Here is a 14549-nt window from a genome sequence, read left to right as displayed (position 1 = left end):
GCTTTGTCTCCCAACATGGGCTATGAGCCTCGGCCTGTATTCCTCCCAGCTGCACCCTATAAAAATCCGGAGTTTCCCCACAATTTCGACTTCATTTAGAGGTACATAAGTGACACACAATGACAGACTTCACTTACTCCACAACAGTTGTCAATGCAGCGTTTCCGCGAGCAAAACGACATTCTACTGTAAAAGCGGACGATAGATTGCAGGTTGCTGTCGGGCGTTACGTTCCATCAAGTCAGCGGGCTGACGGGCTGACGCTGGTGTTTTTGCATTGCACAGGTTCTGTGAAGGAGTCTTGGGAGGTGACAATTAAAGAAATATTTAAGCATAGCGTCAAGATACCGATACGAGAAGCTGTCACGATTGACTGGGTTGGACATGGAGATTCGGCGGTGTTAAATAAAGGGAAGCTGGGATATGATATACTGTGGAGCGACGGTGCTAGGTGAGATTGGGTCGCAGGTTTTGTAATTATACTGACTGGTGAATAGAGATATGATAGAAGTGGTCGGCCAGTTAAAGCTCCAGCAGCCAATTGTGCCAATTGGACATTCTATGGGCGGAGGACAGGTGTAGGCACTCTACTATAACAATTGTCAACATGCTAAGTGCAACAGGTTAATGGCTTGTAACTTACGTCCAAGATTATTTACAGCTTGTGTTGCAATTGAAGCGACAATCTACCCATTTCCATTAGACGGTAATGTTGCTCTTACAGTCCCATTACTGATCTCGATGCCAGACGAGTTTGCAAACATCAAAGAAGGCGTAAAGTATCTACAAGCGACTTCGAAATGGTTTAACGCCAACGTGCTAGCTAAACTGGCCGAGTCTGCATTCTATCACCCATACGGTGACGACCGGGTTGCATTTAAATCAAGCGTGCAGCAACAGGCAATCCTGTTCAACTCGGATGACTCTCTGCGTGAAGGACTGGCGCTGATTCATTTCGTTGAGACGCCGGTATTGCTGTGCGTTGCTGAGCTGGGCAAATGGAACCCGGATGAAGCACCAAAAGCTATTAGCCGGGCACTCAAGAACTCGGAAACGGTAGTAATTCCCGGTGCGAGACATATGGTAGTTCAGCAACTTCCAGTAGAAACCGGTCAGTATGCTATTGAAGACAAGAAGATGAAACTAAACAAAATACAGCTAAATTCATCGTCCCTTATTTATTGAAGACGTGGAACAACTGGTCTTTGGAATTACAGTCTGAGCAATCTAAATCTCAACGCCAATTGGAACAAGAAAACAACGCGGGATTCAAGGCAGTCGTCAACGGTTGGAAAGAGAACGCAGAAAGAGTCAAAGCCGGGTTGGCTCGGAAAAATAGAAGCAAATTGTAGACATGACTCAACGATAATGTGCATAATTCCGTAACCCCGCCCACAACCGCCACCCACGTAGAATACAAACTGCCATTTTCGCGGACACAGGCCGATAGAGTAATTTAAGCGTAATGTATAGACGCACCACAGTTTGTGAGTAGAACCGACAAACGAATACGAAAACAAACCGGCCTTGGAACGTAAATAAACCGGATTTTTTGTGAAGTCCCAATTTCGATCTAACCCGAGACTGCAATGGTTAAACATGGGTCAGAGTGTTTACTTGGTGACAAAGAGACAATGCTCGGGTCAGTATATTCTTTTGTTTACCGGGACAAGAACGAGATGACGCGAGCCAAATGTAGATTGACATTGGCGAGTATATTCTAATCACAAAGTTCTGCTGTCATGCGCATCCGGTTCTGTCCGTAAAATGTATCAGCTGAGACCCTGCGAAAACGTGACAAAAACTGCCCATCAAAACCCCCGTAGTATTGCTCCTCGCATAAATAAGATATTCGTTCCAGCTGTCGGTTTCTGCTTACTGAATTACAAACAACTGGCTGTTGTTCTTGACATCTGCTACTATACGCATCTAAGTAAACAATGAATACAGCTATCACTCTTCAACGTGTACTATCACGTACTGCTGAGTCACGATTGACGTCGCCTGCTCTACTATGCATGTCAACATCGGTTCACAGAGTAGGATCACGTATGACAAAGTCAATACGAACTTATGCGCCGGAAAAAGTCATTAAGGATGAAACGCCAAATGCACCAATGCCAACCATCAAACAGGACCCCAAAATGGATCACAAAAATCTTGCAAACACAGCAGCTCCAAGCAAAGAATCTCTCTATGAGCCAGATAGGCATGACTACTTCACAGAAGCAACATGGCCTCATCCAATATATACCCATGAGCAAATGGTGGCAATTGAAGTTGCACATCTGGAAGCCAAAACCTGGTCAGACAAAGCGGCTTTGGCTGCTATTCATTTCCTGCGTTCGTCGTTCGACTGGTTCACAGGTTACAGACATCCACCCGTCGGCAAAGAAAGAGACCCCAATTTTCAAATGACCGGCGAACGCTGGCTTACACGGATCATTTTCCTTGAAAGTATTGCAGGTGTACCTGGAATGGTATGTACTTCGAAATAGCAGCTGTAGGCAATACTGATTTGGTGTACAGGTTGGTGGTATGGTTCGACATCTTCATTCTCTCAGAGCGTTGCGTCGTGACAAGGCATGGATTGAGACATTGCTGGAGGAGGCATGTAACGAGCGGATGCATTTGCTTACATTCCTGAAATTGTCTAAACCCGGCTGGTTCATGCGATTGATGTTGATTGGCGGTCAAGGTGTGTTCTTCAACGCCTTCTTTCTCTCATACTTGGTTTCGCCTCGCACTTGCCACAGGTTCGTCGGCTACTTAGAGGAAGAGGCAATAGTCACCTACAGCCGGTGTCTTGAAGACATCCAGACTGGCAGGCTCCCAGAATGGGAACATTTGGAGGTGCCTGACATTGCAAGACAGTATTGGAAAATGGGAGACGACTGTACGATGGAAGATTTAATTCTTTACGTTCGTGCAGACGAGGCCAAACACAGAGAAGTGAACCATACTTTTGGAAACCTAGATCAGAGTGCAGACAGAAATCCGTTTGCGTTGAAGGTTGACAATGGAACGCCGCAGCCTGGTAAAGGCCTTGAAACAATTAAGTCGACTGGTTGGCAGAGAAATGAAATTGCGTCGTAAGTCTGGTGTAGTTATTGTATGTAAATAATGGCAAGCCACACAGATCAATGTTGCCGTAGAATTGAAAATGTCGCTTCGTCAGTGACAATGTCTATGTATGTGACAGCAACTCGGTCAACAGAGCTATGTCTAGAACCAACTAAATAGTTAATAAAATCCGGTTTAATTGAAGTAAATCAACCTTTTAAGCTGTCATTGAACCGCCTCAAAGAAATTGATGGCCCTTGAGCTTGCCCTTTCACTGTGCCCACGCCTGCAATGGTAAGCCACCACAATCAACCAGCCATATACTTCGCTTACTAGTGTTGTACACAAACCCCGTCAAGTCTCGGTGTTGGTTTGCCATACGCTAGAATTAGACGTAGTCATTCCACATGCGAAGCGAACTCACCTCTACAAATTTTCTAAACCCAACGCCTTGAACCTGCATGAAACAGTCAATTTAATTACTATTTACAATGCGTCGCTTACCACCTTTCCATAAACTTCAAACGCGATTCTTTTTAAACCGTCGTCCATGATTAATTCATACAATTATTATATTTGGAGCTATGCGCTCGCTGCTAACAAGGGTCAACAATTATGAGGGTCCAGTACCAAACAATTTGCTTATTTCAGTAAATCTATGCAGATTTGAGCTGACCTCAACTAAAAACCGATCATAATTCATTATGGCTGCTCTGTTGTGCGACATTACACGCGACGCGTCAAACCTACGCGCCAGTAACACCATTCATGGGTAAGGGTATTTGTGTAAACCGCAAGGGGCGCAACGGTCAGTCGTGCACGACGCGTCTCGCTCGACATAAACACGTCCAATTCCACTCAGACCATTTCTTAGCGCCACTTGTCAATCCTGACCTCTATTTGTCGACCCAAATCCAAAAATTAAATTTTAAATTGTTTCTTTATTTGGAATAGAGTGCTTTGTTTAGCAATTGCGTTGCTTAATCGGTTCGGTTCTGTTACGCGTCAACCGGGTAAATTATTTATATACTGCTTTATTTCTTCATTTTTTCAACCAAAAGATATGACTAAATCATTTTAATATTTTGCGTTGTTTAAATACACGAAAAGGACGCGTTTTGTGTCTATCACGAAGAAATCTTGCGTGCTTATTGTTGATCATCCCTGGCACGTTGAGGCTCAACTCGACCCGACGCGAGGAGACGAACCCCCTTGGATAAACGCATTCGACATCTCAGACTTAACTAATTTGATTCAACTTCTGTTCTCTTTCTGATCAACTCCATAACTACTCATCAAGAGTTCCGCGCATATTCTTCTGCTCTTTGCTGCTAGACTATTCTCAAAGATCAAAAATGGCGCACGCAGCAACGCCTAGTAATGTCACGTCTATGATGTCCCGACCGGGGACTGCAATGAGTTTAGATTTTGGTTATTCGATGCAGAGATTCAACGCGTTGACTGTGGACGACCTGTTTCGCGAGATGAAGACCTCAGAGGTTCAGTACATGACGGATCTTAACTCAATGACTTTGGTCAGCCTAGTCGAGGAATTGCTAATTTGTCATGCTGCCCTTAAACCAGATTTGAACAGCATTTTGGCATGGGTTTGTATACTCAGCTCTGACGTGTACTCTTTCCTAACTACTGTACAGGCTAAGGAAGCTGGTCCAATATATAGTCGTTATGTTGACTCGTATGTTCTGGACCAAGACGACAACGAGAGACTCAAATATCTAAAACGTCGGCCACTGGTCCGTCTACGATTCTACTCAAAATTTTTCAAGGTATATTAATATAGGAGTTTCTTTCACACTATCTGACATTCGCCTAGAAACTCGGAGAGTTCTTGCCACATGTACCTGGTATCTCGGACCAAGCAGCAGCCTTTCGCGTGCTGGTCACCAATGCCAGAGCAAAGGTTGAGTCTGAGAAAATGCGCGCAATGCGTTTACAGGTCGACTTCTCTCGAGTACGAAGCTTCGATACTTTGCAATCAGTTGTATGTTGTCTTGTCAGGGCTTTAAAGTACGTTCTAATACTGTCAGGCAACGTCATTCAATTCAAAGTATATTACGATGAGGTCATACTGCCAATGCCATCTCGTGCACCGGGCTGGCAAAACTTTCTCAGGTGTTCCAGTTGAGATCTTACTCGTGGCTGAACCACTAATGTCCGACGGTCTCGCAATCTGTCAGCTTCATGAGTTCCACAAATACCTTCTCTTCCCGACCTTTCGCCGCGGCGACCTTGTTTACACATCAACGGGTACAGGACTAGCCATAAAGCTGGCGTCGTACAATAACAGCGAGCTTGAACTTGAGTTTTCATCGACCGAGAACAAGCAAGTCTGGGCGACCAAGTTCTCAGAGATATTCCCACCGGCGCCAGAACTCCCACAGGCCGCGCGACGGAGGACCACAGCAATGCCGACCGTGTCAATGAACGTCAAAGGTCTGCAAATCACCACAGACAGCACGTCCAGACGCGACTCTTGGGACTCGCCAATGCTGCATTCAGACATCCTAACAGACGAACTCAACAGCCCTCGTCTAATTGACGAGCCAGAAATTAAGCCTTATATCGCAGGCACAGACGTGTCGCCACAAAAGAAACGTAATTCAGTGTTCAAATACGGAAGTAAAATAGCGCTGGCGACTCAGGCCGCGCACCAAAAGGCACAGTTCAGACTCAGCAGATCAATGGCGTCAATTGACTCAAGAATAGACACCAAAACAGCGTCTCCAACTAAAAGGTCACCGTTTAAACGAAGATCTGCATTACAGTCGGCGCGCATGTCGAGCTTGATTCAGACCACAGTTCTGCTGGAAGAAGCTGAGCATGATTCAAAACAAGATGATGACTCTGGCTCACCCGGACGCAAGCAGCAGCAAGCGATGCTTGCACGGCATACAGCTGCATCGCAGCAGGTGCCAATGTCGAGCGGGAATTTGTTCGCTAAAGCAGAGAAACCAATCGCCAATATTATTGCGCCCACTGCAACTGAAGGAACTTTTAACAAAACCGAACGAGCTACCTTTGAAACTGGTCCAACTCTCGAAGCCGGTGCAGAGAAAAAGGTTGAAATCACACAAAGAGAGTCAAGACCAGAGATCGCAGTGTCTTCTCTTGTCCAGGCCAGACCTGAGAGCACGACTTTTCCGGATATTCGGCCAGCACCGGCAGCTTCTGCCCGCGCGTCAGTATACTCGATTGTGCCCGAAGTAAAGCACACATCACCTGCACTCGTCCAGCGCAAACCGTCTCTAAGGTCGCCGTCGCTCGCGTCCGAAGTATTCGTTACCCCACGCCAGTCGACCGACGACAACAGTGACACCATGTCTGAAAGACGCAAGTCGTACGGGTCTGTCAATTCAAACTCGACCCGATCATCAGTCGCCGCCGTGTTCCGCAAAATCTCGCCTCTGATAAGACTGACGCGCGAGAAGTCAGTCAATAGCCACGTTGACACTAAGAACGAAAACAGTGTGAGTAGTTTATACTCCCGCATGTCGCTCACAGGCAAACGCGCGTCAGCAGCAGCTCTGACACCACTGTCACCAAATATTTCAGACTATTCATCGCCCGCGAGCGTGTCGAGCGAGTTTGCACCGGGAGAAAATCGTCGGTCGGCTTCAATCATGCGAGGTTTCCGGACGCACATGAGCATGAGGTCTGATGCAAGCAAAGCCCCGTCACGAACGACAAGCTCGCCAGCTGCGAGCCCGGTCATCGTGAGTCCGAAGATTGAGCAGCAGACGGACGAGAAACCGAGCAAGTTTTTCAGCATCTTTTCAAAATCTGCGAGAAAGACTCGGGTGGCGAGCTCGGTTCTTGCTAACTCAACCATATCTGAAACCAAAAACACAATTTTGACTGTTCCACAATCGCCTTTTCTTGTACCTACCGATGCCATCGACAGTATCCCGGCCGAGGTGGTTGTATCGCACGAGCGAGTAGTACTTCCTGAAATAACGACTGAGACAACGGATGTAGAAGAGCTGCCTCTAATCACTTTACCACTGGTTCCAACGGCTACTGCAGTGTCAGAGCACGACACGGCCGAAAGGGGCAGTTTCAAGACTATGTACGACGACGTGTACGAGGAAATTGACCACCCGTTACCAGAAATCGCACCGTTGAAGATAACTGTCTCACGACCAGCGTTTTACGATAACACCGTACCCGAATCGCCCGGATACCCGCTCTCACCGGGAGCCGATTACGTCGACATGAGTCTGTTCACTGAAGACAGCGGCGCCAGTGACCAGGTGAAGGATATTCACAGCTTGATTGCAGACATAGAAATTTTCAAGCCTAGCAAATCCGCCGAGCATGAACACGAGATACAGCCAACGCGTTCGCGTGGGTCTCGAAGCTCGCGAAGCTCGAAAACGTCCCGCACGTCTACTGTGCGAGACAGTAAGTCGACTCTGAGGGCGGTGGCAGACCCGAAACAGGAGAGGTACGTACTTGTCGACACGCCGATGTCAGATGAAGACGAAGCGGACGACGCAGATGCAGAGAATGAAGAAGACGACGCAGATGGGGAGGAGCAAGAGAAAAAAGATAATAACGAGCAAATGGAATACGGCGAGCAGGATGAGAACGTACCGGTGCCCCCGTTGCATACCGCTGTTCCGGTAATCAATGACACGAAGATAGACTCCATTGAGCTACCGGCGCCAGTTGGCGCGCATGTGTACGCGCGTCCGCGAGTTCTGGCAAGCAACGAATCTCTGTCGTCGGTGCTGTCTGCAATTTCGCAGCGCAAGTCGCCTGCGAGCAGCCGGCCGTCGTCACCTCTGAAGCGAAACTATGCGCCGTCAAGCGCGTCGTCTGGCTCGCGGTCTGACGACTCGGGTTCTGTATCGGAAGATGCGACGTCGGTGTCGTTCACGGTGACAACACCGTCACCGACCATGAAGAACATGGACGATATGAAGATTGTGCTGTTTCGAGGCAACGCGATGGTGTCTGAATGGGGACCAAATAACAGGTGGGATCGGTTGTCTGACAAGGAAGTGCGTGTACTCGTGACCGTCACAGAGGACAGCGGGTCAATTGAGGTGTGGCCGGCGACAACACGCCCAAGTGTGATTGAGAGCAGCGCGTCTTCGATCGCGTCAGGCAAAAAAAGTGTGCAGTTTTCGTTTGGAGATAACACGCTGTCGCCTAGCGATGACAGCCAGCCAATGCTGACGATTCCGTTAAGCGTACAAGCGGTTGTCAGACGCACGACCGCGTTCGACATACACGTCAAGAAGAGTCCGTCTTCCGCCAACACCATGTTTCGGACCCGCACCGCGGTCGAGGTCGACCATATGCTGAATGCAGTGAACTCGTGCAGACTTGACTACAGGCGATTGCAGTCGCGGCCGTTCAGTTTGTCGGAACCGAGTATCGCGAGCAGCAGTGACTCGTCGCGCAGCAGTGTGTCGTCGCGCTTTGGTGGACGCGGATCGGTGTGGTACCACCCGTCGCTTGAGAGCGGGCCCGACAGTGCACGAAGCAGTGTCGTGTTTCCAAGCGGCGCGAGCGTGATTGTCTCTGGCGACGAGGTGCTGCTGGTGAAGGATTTCAAATGCCGGTTGTTTCTGCGGCAGAACGCGCTTAAGTGGCGCAACTTAGGACCGGCGAAGATCTCGATTGTGGGAATGCCAGACGACGGAGATAGCCGGGTCATGGTCAAGCGTGCGGACGAACAGGTTGTGTTTGATCTTGCGATCGGCGCGAACACGTTTGAAAAAATTGGTAGAACCGGGCTGGCTGTTCATGTCATGGACGAGCAGGAGGACCAAATCTCCGCTGTAACTGATGGCGATTCGCGAATTGCGGTGTATATGCTTCAGGTATGATGATTTCAATTAGTAGTTTCAAAGACACGACTAACAAGCACAGTTCAAGGGCGAGAAGGAAACGTCATTGGTGGATAGAGCTATTAGAGAGTCAATATAATTGGACATGGTTTGAACTTGATTTTTTGGCGGTAATGGTTAATTGTATATAGGCAAGCAAGGTGATTAGTTTTTCGTGTAATTTCTATAATTTGTTTATACAAAGTTAGTCTTCAATCAACAGCACGGCGGCGCTGGCAAGCTGCCGTCTGAGATCAGCCCAATCAACATCGTGTGAATCCTCGACTTCACCCCATCGTCTCATTTGGTAAATGACTTCGAGGGTGACTGCGTCTGCAAGCTCGGCCGTGGTCATGTCTTTTGAGACGAGTTTGATGCCGCCGAGAAAAGATTTGCTGCCGAGCACGGCACGCTCAAATGCGGCCAGCTTCCAGTCGTCGAGCGAATGTGCCCACGCGGCGGCTTTCTGCTTGATTTCTTCCGTCTGAGGGTTGCCAGTCAAACCTTTGTCGCCGTCCGAGTAACTCAGTTTGTCGGCACCAAAAATCTCAGCCTCAGCCCATGCAATGATGGGCCGATACGTGTCTTCTTGCGCTTTTCTGAGCGCACCATCGTACTCGTGCGAGGGTGCGAAAATGAGCATCGTGTCGGTGTCAATGTAAGGTAAAAGCGAGTCCACGATGACCTGGCGAGTTCTGTCTGGATTTGCGTCTTTGCGCATGTCGATTGCTCGAGCGGCAAGCGATGTCAAAGGTAAAGAATGCGGCTTGATTGCGAGCGAAGGTAGAGTAGCCCATTCTTGAACAATCAAATGAGCTAGCACGGTCTTTGACTTTGGCACCACGAGATGGTTTCCAGACGCGGTTCGGATGGGGCGGGTGTCGAGATTAATGAGATGTCCGTCTATTTATTAAACAATGTATGAAGTAAAGATCAGTGGCTTACCGTCAGTCGTCTTGACGTTGGCGTCTTCCCAAAATCGTTTCGTCGGCCGTGTGTAAGCTTTCCCCTGCGCAGAATTCTTGAGCAGACTTGACGTGTCAAGCACGGTCGCGTAGTTTCTTGAAAATAAACACTGAAACCGAGCAGTCTGAACTAGTTTGCGTGCGAGCATTGCGACTCTGTGCGGTCAGTCCCGGTTTAGTAGCACTGTCGAGACGAGAAAAGTCGTGAAATTAAAAAAGTCGTGCGGCTTTAGAAGTCCATTTCAGTTGTTCAAATTCAGCAATTTACAAATGCAGTTTAGTTCATGCAATTCTATTATGTAATAATAAGTATAAGTTCACACCGAGAATCCAAAACATCGCGCACTCAGTCTGAAGAAAAAAAACATCTTATTTCATTCAAAATCAACAAGTTTAAAACACAGCGTATCCATCTCTGCTGGTGTTGGTCGATAGCCCACCGCCAATTTTCTTGACAAAGTCCTTAGCAACATACGGAATCTCAAGAATAGCCTCAGAGCTAGGTAAAAGGTCGACACCGGTCGCACCTTTGGAATAGTTGACGTAGGCTGTGATTCCGAAGTAGGCAACGAGCACAAGCAGGGCAGCAATTAAGATATACTTGATAACACTCCATGCGGTCGAATGCTCCGACTGCGTAATGGTAACGACATCGTCCTCGGCAGCTTCAGCCTGGGCGGCAGTAACAGAGGCACCACACACTTCAGCTGTCCGCCACTCGAGAGTCAATGTCTGCTCGTCCCATTGCAACACGCTCAATCCAGGAGTACTGGTTTCACTCAAAGTATGGTTAACATAGGCAGGATCACACACAAACTTGACGTCAGCCTCCATCGCAGTCGCGTCTCCCCACATTCCACCAATCAGAATGACATCGCCCGCATATTCACCGGCACGAACGCTCTCCGTCGCAAGATTAACACGACCCTCATTGTTCGACCCAGCTATATCACCAGCGACAGGAATAACCTGAGCAACAACAGGGTCCTGACCTTCAATAGTCACTGTCTGGATACCACAAACTATTGAACTGTTAGCACCAACGACTCATCCACGCTCAATTAAATTCTACCTTGAGTTCCAGCCAAGCATTGCGCATCGTTAGCATCAGAATTAGATTCAAGGGCAGCACAGAGATCGATTGTCCAGACCATAGTTGTTGTTGACGGCGGAGTGTTCTTGGTGGTCATGACTGTGTGCGGACCGGCAAGACTCTGAAGACCTGCCTCAGAGCAGTTAAACAATGCAGCTACACCAGACGCATAAAGCGTCGATACTACGACCGCGGACTTAACGACTGAAGCAAAAAGCATTACTTGTATACTTAAGTGAATGTTGACGAGATGGTGGACAGGGCCAGACGGAGATGACGAGCGGCCTTCGAACTGGACAGAATAGAGTTAAGACTATGACAAAGATAGTTAGCGTTGTGCAACATGTCTAGTAAATAACTTTTAACATTCAAACTCTGATTAGACGATAGTCAGTCCAGACCAAATAAGACGATCAGATAAAATATAGTTCTTTTATTTCAACACACTAGCACAACCATGCAACAAAAACCATGTAAAGCCAAAATTAACCAACAAAACATTATTTTACAAGTAAAGCAAACACATTTTTTTTCACGCTGACGACCGCATATACTTTCCGACAACAATACAGTGATCACGTTCGTAAGGTTCAAGGGTCAACTGTTCTTGTGGTTTGACACGCTCCTTTCGTAGTTTCTGGACTTCACTGGCGAAAACAGTCTCGGCATCAACAGTAGAGTCAATACAGTTAGCCTTGATTGAAATAACGACACCACCCTGATCTTTCAAGAACATGTGAGAGTTCAAGGCAATGATACGGGCTTGATCAGGTTGAGCAACATCGGCAAACACAACATCGACCATGCCAACCAGCATTCTATACTTCTGGGGGTGACGAGCATCCTCAATAATTGGGATGATGTTGGGACGCTTCTTGGCCATGGTTATCAGATCACGGCCGGATCGGTGTGAGAACTCTACAGCGTAGACAATACCTTCCGGTCCAACGACGTCAGAAACATGACTGACTGAGGTACCAGAAGCGGCACCAAGATACAAAACCTTCTTGCCTGGAGCAATGTACAGCTCATCTAAACCGCCCATAATACCGGCAGCCAACTTGGATCTGAAAGGATTCCAAACACGATATTCCACTTTAGTGGCAACACCATCAGGTGTAGTCGCAGGAACGTCAATAGAGATTCTTTTCTCGCCATACACAGATTCACCAGGAGTCAAGTTTCGGGTAACCAGCATGTCTTCCTTTCCACGAGCAATAAAAACACCAGCATGTCTGTGAGGTTCAATGATAACCTTGTTACCACCCCCAGGTCCCTTGCCTATACCTCCACGGCCACCTCCACGAGGTCCGCCTCGACCACGACCGCCTCCACGGGGTCCACCACGGACACCTCCACGACCACCACCACGACCACCACCAGCACCACCTCTGGAAGAAAATCCTCCTCTTCCTCCACCACGACCGCCTCCTCTAGGAGCTCCTCCTCGTCCACCTCTTGGAGTAAATGCCATTATAAAAATAACAAGATTTTTATGAAGAAAGAGATGTAAAGCAAAATTTCAAGTAAAACTTACTGAAGCGCAAATACAGAATTTTTTTTCTTCTGATTTTAGTTGCTTCACATACAATTAAGGTTTTCGATACAACGGTAGCGTAGAATTGTGCACTGCGTGTGTTTGATACTAATCATTTAGGGCAATACCCTAGTACAGCAGTTCTCAATCCAGTAAAATGCAGTCACGTCTTGAGTTCCACTACGCCCAGAGTATCGACAACGCTCCTGAACTTCACGAAGCTTGAAATCAGCAACGGAATTTCAACAAACCAGCAAAATATCTAAGCAATGACTCGTTACGCCGCGACTCCAGCAAACCCTGCAAAGAGCGCCAGTTCGCGTGGCTCATACCTCAGAGTCTCGTTCAAGAAGACCCGCGAAACTGCGCAAGCTGTCAACGGATGGGAACTCCAGAAGGCATTGAAGTATCTCGGTAACGTCAAGGAGAAGAAGCAGGCCATTCCATTCAGACGGTTCGCTGGTAGCATTGGCCGGACTGGTCAGGGAAAGGAATTTGGTGTCACAAAGGCCAGATGGCCTGTTAAGAGTGTTGCATTTGTCGTTGATTTATTGAAAAACGCTGAGGCAAACGCCAACGTATGTTACTATGAAAAATTATGGTGATCTCAACTAAGGGAAATATAGACCAAGGGACTTGACACATCTAAGCTCATCATTAAGCACATCCAGGTCAACCAGGGTAAGCCGGTTTTGTACTCAAATCAGTATACAGTTTAACAAATAAATAGCCCCCAAGCAGCGTCGTCGTACTTACCGTGCTCACGGTCGTATTAACCCTTTCTTGGCTTCGCCATGCCACATCGAAGTCATCTTGGTTGAACAGGACGAGGAGATTGCAAAGACCAAGGACGTTGTTAAGTCGAGTTAAACGGCTCATCATTCATCAAAATAAGGGGTATTGTGTACAGCTAATAAAATATCATTTATGAGTTTACTTTGATTGAGCAAATTGCCGTATGAAAGTGTGTATTTGTAGCGTAGAATTCTGTTAGTGGTTGTGTCCATTTCTCCCGACCATTTAAACTTGCCGATTTAATACAACACACCACTTGGGAATGCCGTCTTTGCTTACACCGGCCATTCTATCGTCATTCAGGGCAACTCCACTGCTTGCAAGCTCATGGTACTATGTCGCTGCCGCTACTTTTAGCGTCTGTAACCGTCCCGAGGAGATCCCGGTCATATTTAAGTACGCGGTTGAGCACGATGCCAGAAGGAGATTGGCTGCACCCCAGCCCACACTGGAGGAAACTTTGTTGAATGACTCACTTACGCGTCCGTCGTCGCCAACAGGATCCACTCGGTCAACTGGTAGTTACGGACCAGAGGATGAGAGCGCGCTGGTAGATTGTACCGACAGAGATCCGGCAGACGTGGCTGAGATTGTGCGCAAGACTAGAGAAGCGCTACTGAAAGGTTGTGCGCTTGCGGGTTTACCAAAAACGATCAACTCTATGATCCAGCTGCGGAATGCAACTCCACATGAGTTTAGAAACGAAGTCGTTGTCCGTCCGACGTTGTCATCAGAAGACGAGCAGATCAGGGGGACAGAGTTCTGGAACCAAGTGTACGGTAAAGTGTCACGCCGGGTGCTGTCCCAGATGAACACGGCGTACCCGGATTTGGCCCAGTACGCTGTCCAGCACGTGTATTCGCCGCTACTGTCTTTTACTAGTATTTTGTCTGCCAAGGAGACGTCGTATGTAATCATTGCATGTCTAATCCCGCAGGACGTCAACCCGCAACTTAAAGGTCATCTTAAGGGTGGACTTAACAACGGGGCTACAAAGGAAGAAATTATGCGCGTGCGAGAACTGTCTATACAGATTTGCACACTTTGTGGAATTACATGGAAAGAGGATGTGGCCAAGTTATAATGCTATCAAAAGCGAAAAGGCAATAATGGGAAATAAGTGACAAGAGGCACATACGTGGAAAATGTAGCCAAATCATGATGCTAACTGAAACAATAACGACACATACAAATGACAATCGTGCGCACAATTGTGCACGGCTACATCATATAAAACA

General features: G+C 47.6%; 9 protein-coding genes across 9 annotated transcripts; 5 read left to right on the top strand and 4 right to left on the bottom strand.

Moving 5' to 3' along the window:
• V1512DRAFT_263567 (Alpha/beta hydrolase family-domain-containing protein) lies at nt 1-1394 on the top strand. Its single transcript, XM_066916521.1, has 4 exons — nt 1-451; nt 498-578; nt 624-1111; nt 1159-1394. The coding sequence occupies exons 1-4, from the start codon at nt 120-122 to the stop codon at nt 1350-1352; spliced, it is 1095 nt and encodes a 364-aa protein (XP_066771141.1). The 5' UTR covers nt 1-119; the 3' UTR covers nt 1353-1394.
• Nucleotides 1395-1774: 380 nt separating this feature from the next.
• V1512DRAFT_263564 (alternative oxidase-domain-containing protein) lies at nt 1775-3232 on the top strand. Its single transcript, XM_066916520.1, has 2 exons — nt 1775-2480; nt 2530-3232. Exons 1-2 carry the CDS (start codon nt 1941-1943, stop codon nt 3094-3096), a joined length of 1107 nt encoding a protein of 368 aa, XP_066771140.1. The 5' UTR covers nt 1775-1940; the 3' UTR covers nt 3097-3232.
• Nucleotides 2820-3786, bottom strand: V1512DRAFT_168431 (Acylphosphatase-like domain-containing protein). Its single transcript, XM_066913104.1, has 5 exons — nt 3568-3786; nt 3488-3520; nt 3397-3445; nt 3278-3349; nt 2820-3235 (listed from the first exon to the last, which is right to left on the bottom strand). The coding sequence occupies exons 1-5, from the start codon at nt 3613-3615 to the stop codon at nt 3141-3143; spliced, it is 297 nt and encodes a 98-aa protein (XP_066771139.1). The 5' UTR covers nt 3616-3786; the 3' UTR covers nt 2820-3140.
• A 632-nt stretch (nt 3787-4418) lies between these two features.
• Nucleotides 4419-9021, top strand: V1512DRAFT_248068 (uncharacterized protein; the record flags this gene model as incomplete). Its single annotated transcript, XM_066914523.1, has 5 exons — nt 4419-4670; nt 4719-4850; nt 4898-5065; nt 5112-8915; nt 8965-9021. 5 exons carry the CDS (start codon nt 4419-4421, stop codon nt 9019-9021), a joined length of 4413 nt encoding a protein of 1470 aa, XP_066771138.1.
• A 105-nt stretch (nt 9022-9126) lies between these two features.
• Nucleotides 9127-10035, bottom strand: V1512DRAFT_271395 (uncharacterized protein; the record flags this gene model as incomplete). The annotated part of the gene is made up of 2 exons (XM_066917641.1): nt 9127-9824; nt 9867-10035. The coding sequence occupies 2 exons, from the start codon at nt 10033-10035 to the stop codon at nt 9127-9129; spliced, it is 867 nt and encodes a 288-aa protein (XP_066771137.1).
• A 128-nt stretch (nt 10036-10163) lies between these two features.
• V1512DRAFT_239423 (autophagy-related protein 27) lies at nt 10164-11238 on the bottom strand. The gene is made up of 2 exons (XM_066914202.1): nt 10959-11238; nt 10164-10908 (listed from the first exon to the last, which is right to left on the bottom strand). The coding sequence occupies exons 1-2, from the start codon at nt 11197-11199 to the stop codon at nt 10280-10282; spliced, it is 870 nt and encodes a 289-aa protein (XP_066771136.1). The 5' UTR covers nt 11200-11238; the 3' UTR covers nt 10164-10279.
• Nucleotides 11239-11392: 154 nt separating this feature from the next.
• On the bottom strand, nt 11393-12817 carry V1512DRAFT_263554 (rRNA 2'-O-methyltransferase). Its single transcript, XM_066916519.1, has one exon. The coding sequence runs from the start codon at nt 12451-12453 to the stop codon at nt 11512-11514; it is 942 nt and encodes a 313-aa protein (XP_066771135.1). The 5' UTR covers nt 12454-12817; the 3' UTR covers nt 11393-11511.
• V1512DRAFT_263553 (60S ribosomal protein uL22) lies at nt 12715-13458 on the top strand. The gene is made up of 3 exons (XM_066916518.1): nt 12715-13094; nt 13143-13197; nt 13247-13458. The coding sequence occupies exons 1-3, from the start codon at nt 12786-12788 to the stop codon at nt 13384-13386; spliced, it is 504 nt and encodes a 167-aa protein (XP_066771134.1). The 5' UTR covers nt 12715-12785; the 3' UTR covers nt 13387-13458.
• On the top strand, nt 13348-14488 carry V1512DRAFT_168341 (AhpD-like protein). Its single transcript, XM_066913103.1, has one exon. It carries the CDS (start codon nt 13574-13576, stop codon nt 14393-14395), a length of 822 nt encoding a protein of 273 aa, XP_066771133.1. The 5' UTR covers nt 13348-13573; the 3' UTR covers nt 14396-14488.
• Nucleotides 14489-14549: the final 61 nt, after the last annotated feature.

The sequence above is a fragment of the Lipomyces arxii genome (genome assembly GCF_038497795.1).
Source record: "Lipomyces arxii strain Phaff 12-163 unplaced genomic scaffold V1512scaffold_9, whole genome shotgun sequence".
In the NCBI taxonomy this organism is placed as follows: domain Eukaryota; kingdom Fungi; phylum Ascomycota; class Lipomycetes; order Lipomycetales; family Lipomycetaceae; genus Lipomyces; species Lipomyces arxii.
Note: the sequence above shows the minus strand (reverse complement) of the source record. Positions and strands in the feature narration are given on the sequence as shown.

Excerpts from the sequence above, each read along its gene's own strand:
- V1512DRAFT_263567 (XM_066916521.1), top strand. The coding sequence starts at position 120 with ATGACAGACTTCACTTACTCCACAACAGTTGTCAATGCAGCGTTTCCG. Across the intron at positions 452-497 it reads CTGTGGAGCGACGGTGCTAG|AGATATGATAGAAGTGGTCG; the intron begins GTGAGATTGGGT and ends ACTGGTGAATAG. Across the intron at positions 579-623 it reads TCTATGGGCGGAGGACAGGT|GTTAATGGCTTGTAACTTAC; the intron begins GTAGGCACTCTA and ends TAAGTGCAACAG.
- V1512DRAFT_263564 (XM_066916520.1), top strand. The coding sequence starts at position 1,941 with ATGAATACAGCTATCACTCTTCAACGTGTACTATCACGTACTGCTGAG. Across the intron at positions 2,481-2,529 it reads TTGCAGGTGTACCTGGAATG|GTTGGTGGTATGGTTCGACA; the intron begins GTATGTACTTCG and ends TTTGGTGTACAG.
- V1512DRAFT_168431 (XM_066913104.1), bottom strand. The coding sequence starts at position 3,615 with ATGGACGACGGTTTAAAAAGAATCGCGTTTGAAGTTTATGGAAAGGTG. Across the intron at positions 3,521-3,567 it reads TTGAAGTTTATGGAAAGGTG|GTTCAAGGCGTTGGGTTTAG; the intron begins GTAAGCGACGCA and ends TGTTTCATGCAG. Across the intron at positions 3,446-3,487 it reads GGTTTAGAAAATTTGTAGAG|CGTATGGCAAACCAACACCG; the intron begins GTGAGTTCGCTT and ends GTCTAATTCTAG.
- V1512DRAFT_239423 (XM_066914202.1), bottom strand. The coding sequence starts at position 11,199 with ATGCTTTTTGCTTCAGTCGTTAAGTCCGCGGTCGTAGTATCGACGCTT. Across the intron at positions 10,909-10,958 it reads ATGCTTGGCTGGAACTCAAG|TTTGTGGTATCCAGACAGTG; the intron begins GTAGAATTTAAT and ends ACAGTTCAATAG.
- V1512DRAFT_263554 (XM_066916519.1), bottom strand. The coding sequence starts at position 12,453 with ATGGCATTTACTCCAAGAGGTGGACGAGGAGGAGCTCCTAGAGGAGGC.
- V1512DRAFT_263553 (XM_066916518.1), top strand. The coding sequence starts at position 12,786 with ATGACTCGTTACGCCGCGACTCCAGCAAACCCTGCAAAGAGCGCCAGT. Across the intron at positions 13,095-13,142 it reads ACGCTGAGGCAAACGCCAAC|ACCAAGGGACTTGACACATC; the intron begins GTATGTTACTAT and ends AGGGAAATATAG. Across the intron at positions 13,198-13,246 it reads GCACATCCAGGTCAACCAGG|CCCCCAAGCAGCGTCGTCGT; the intron begins GTAAGCCGGTTT and ends ACAAATAAATAG.
- V1512DRAFT_168341 (XM_066913103.1), top strand. The coding sequence starts at position 13,574 with ATGCCGTCTTTGCTTACACCGGCCATTCTATCGTCATTCAGGGCAACT.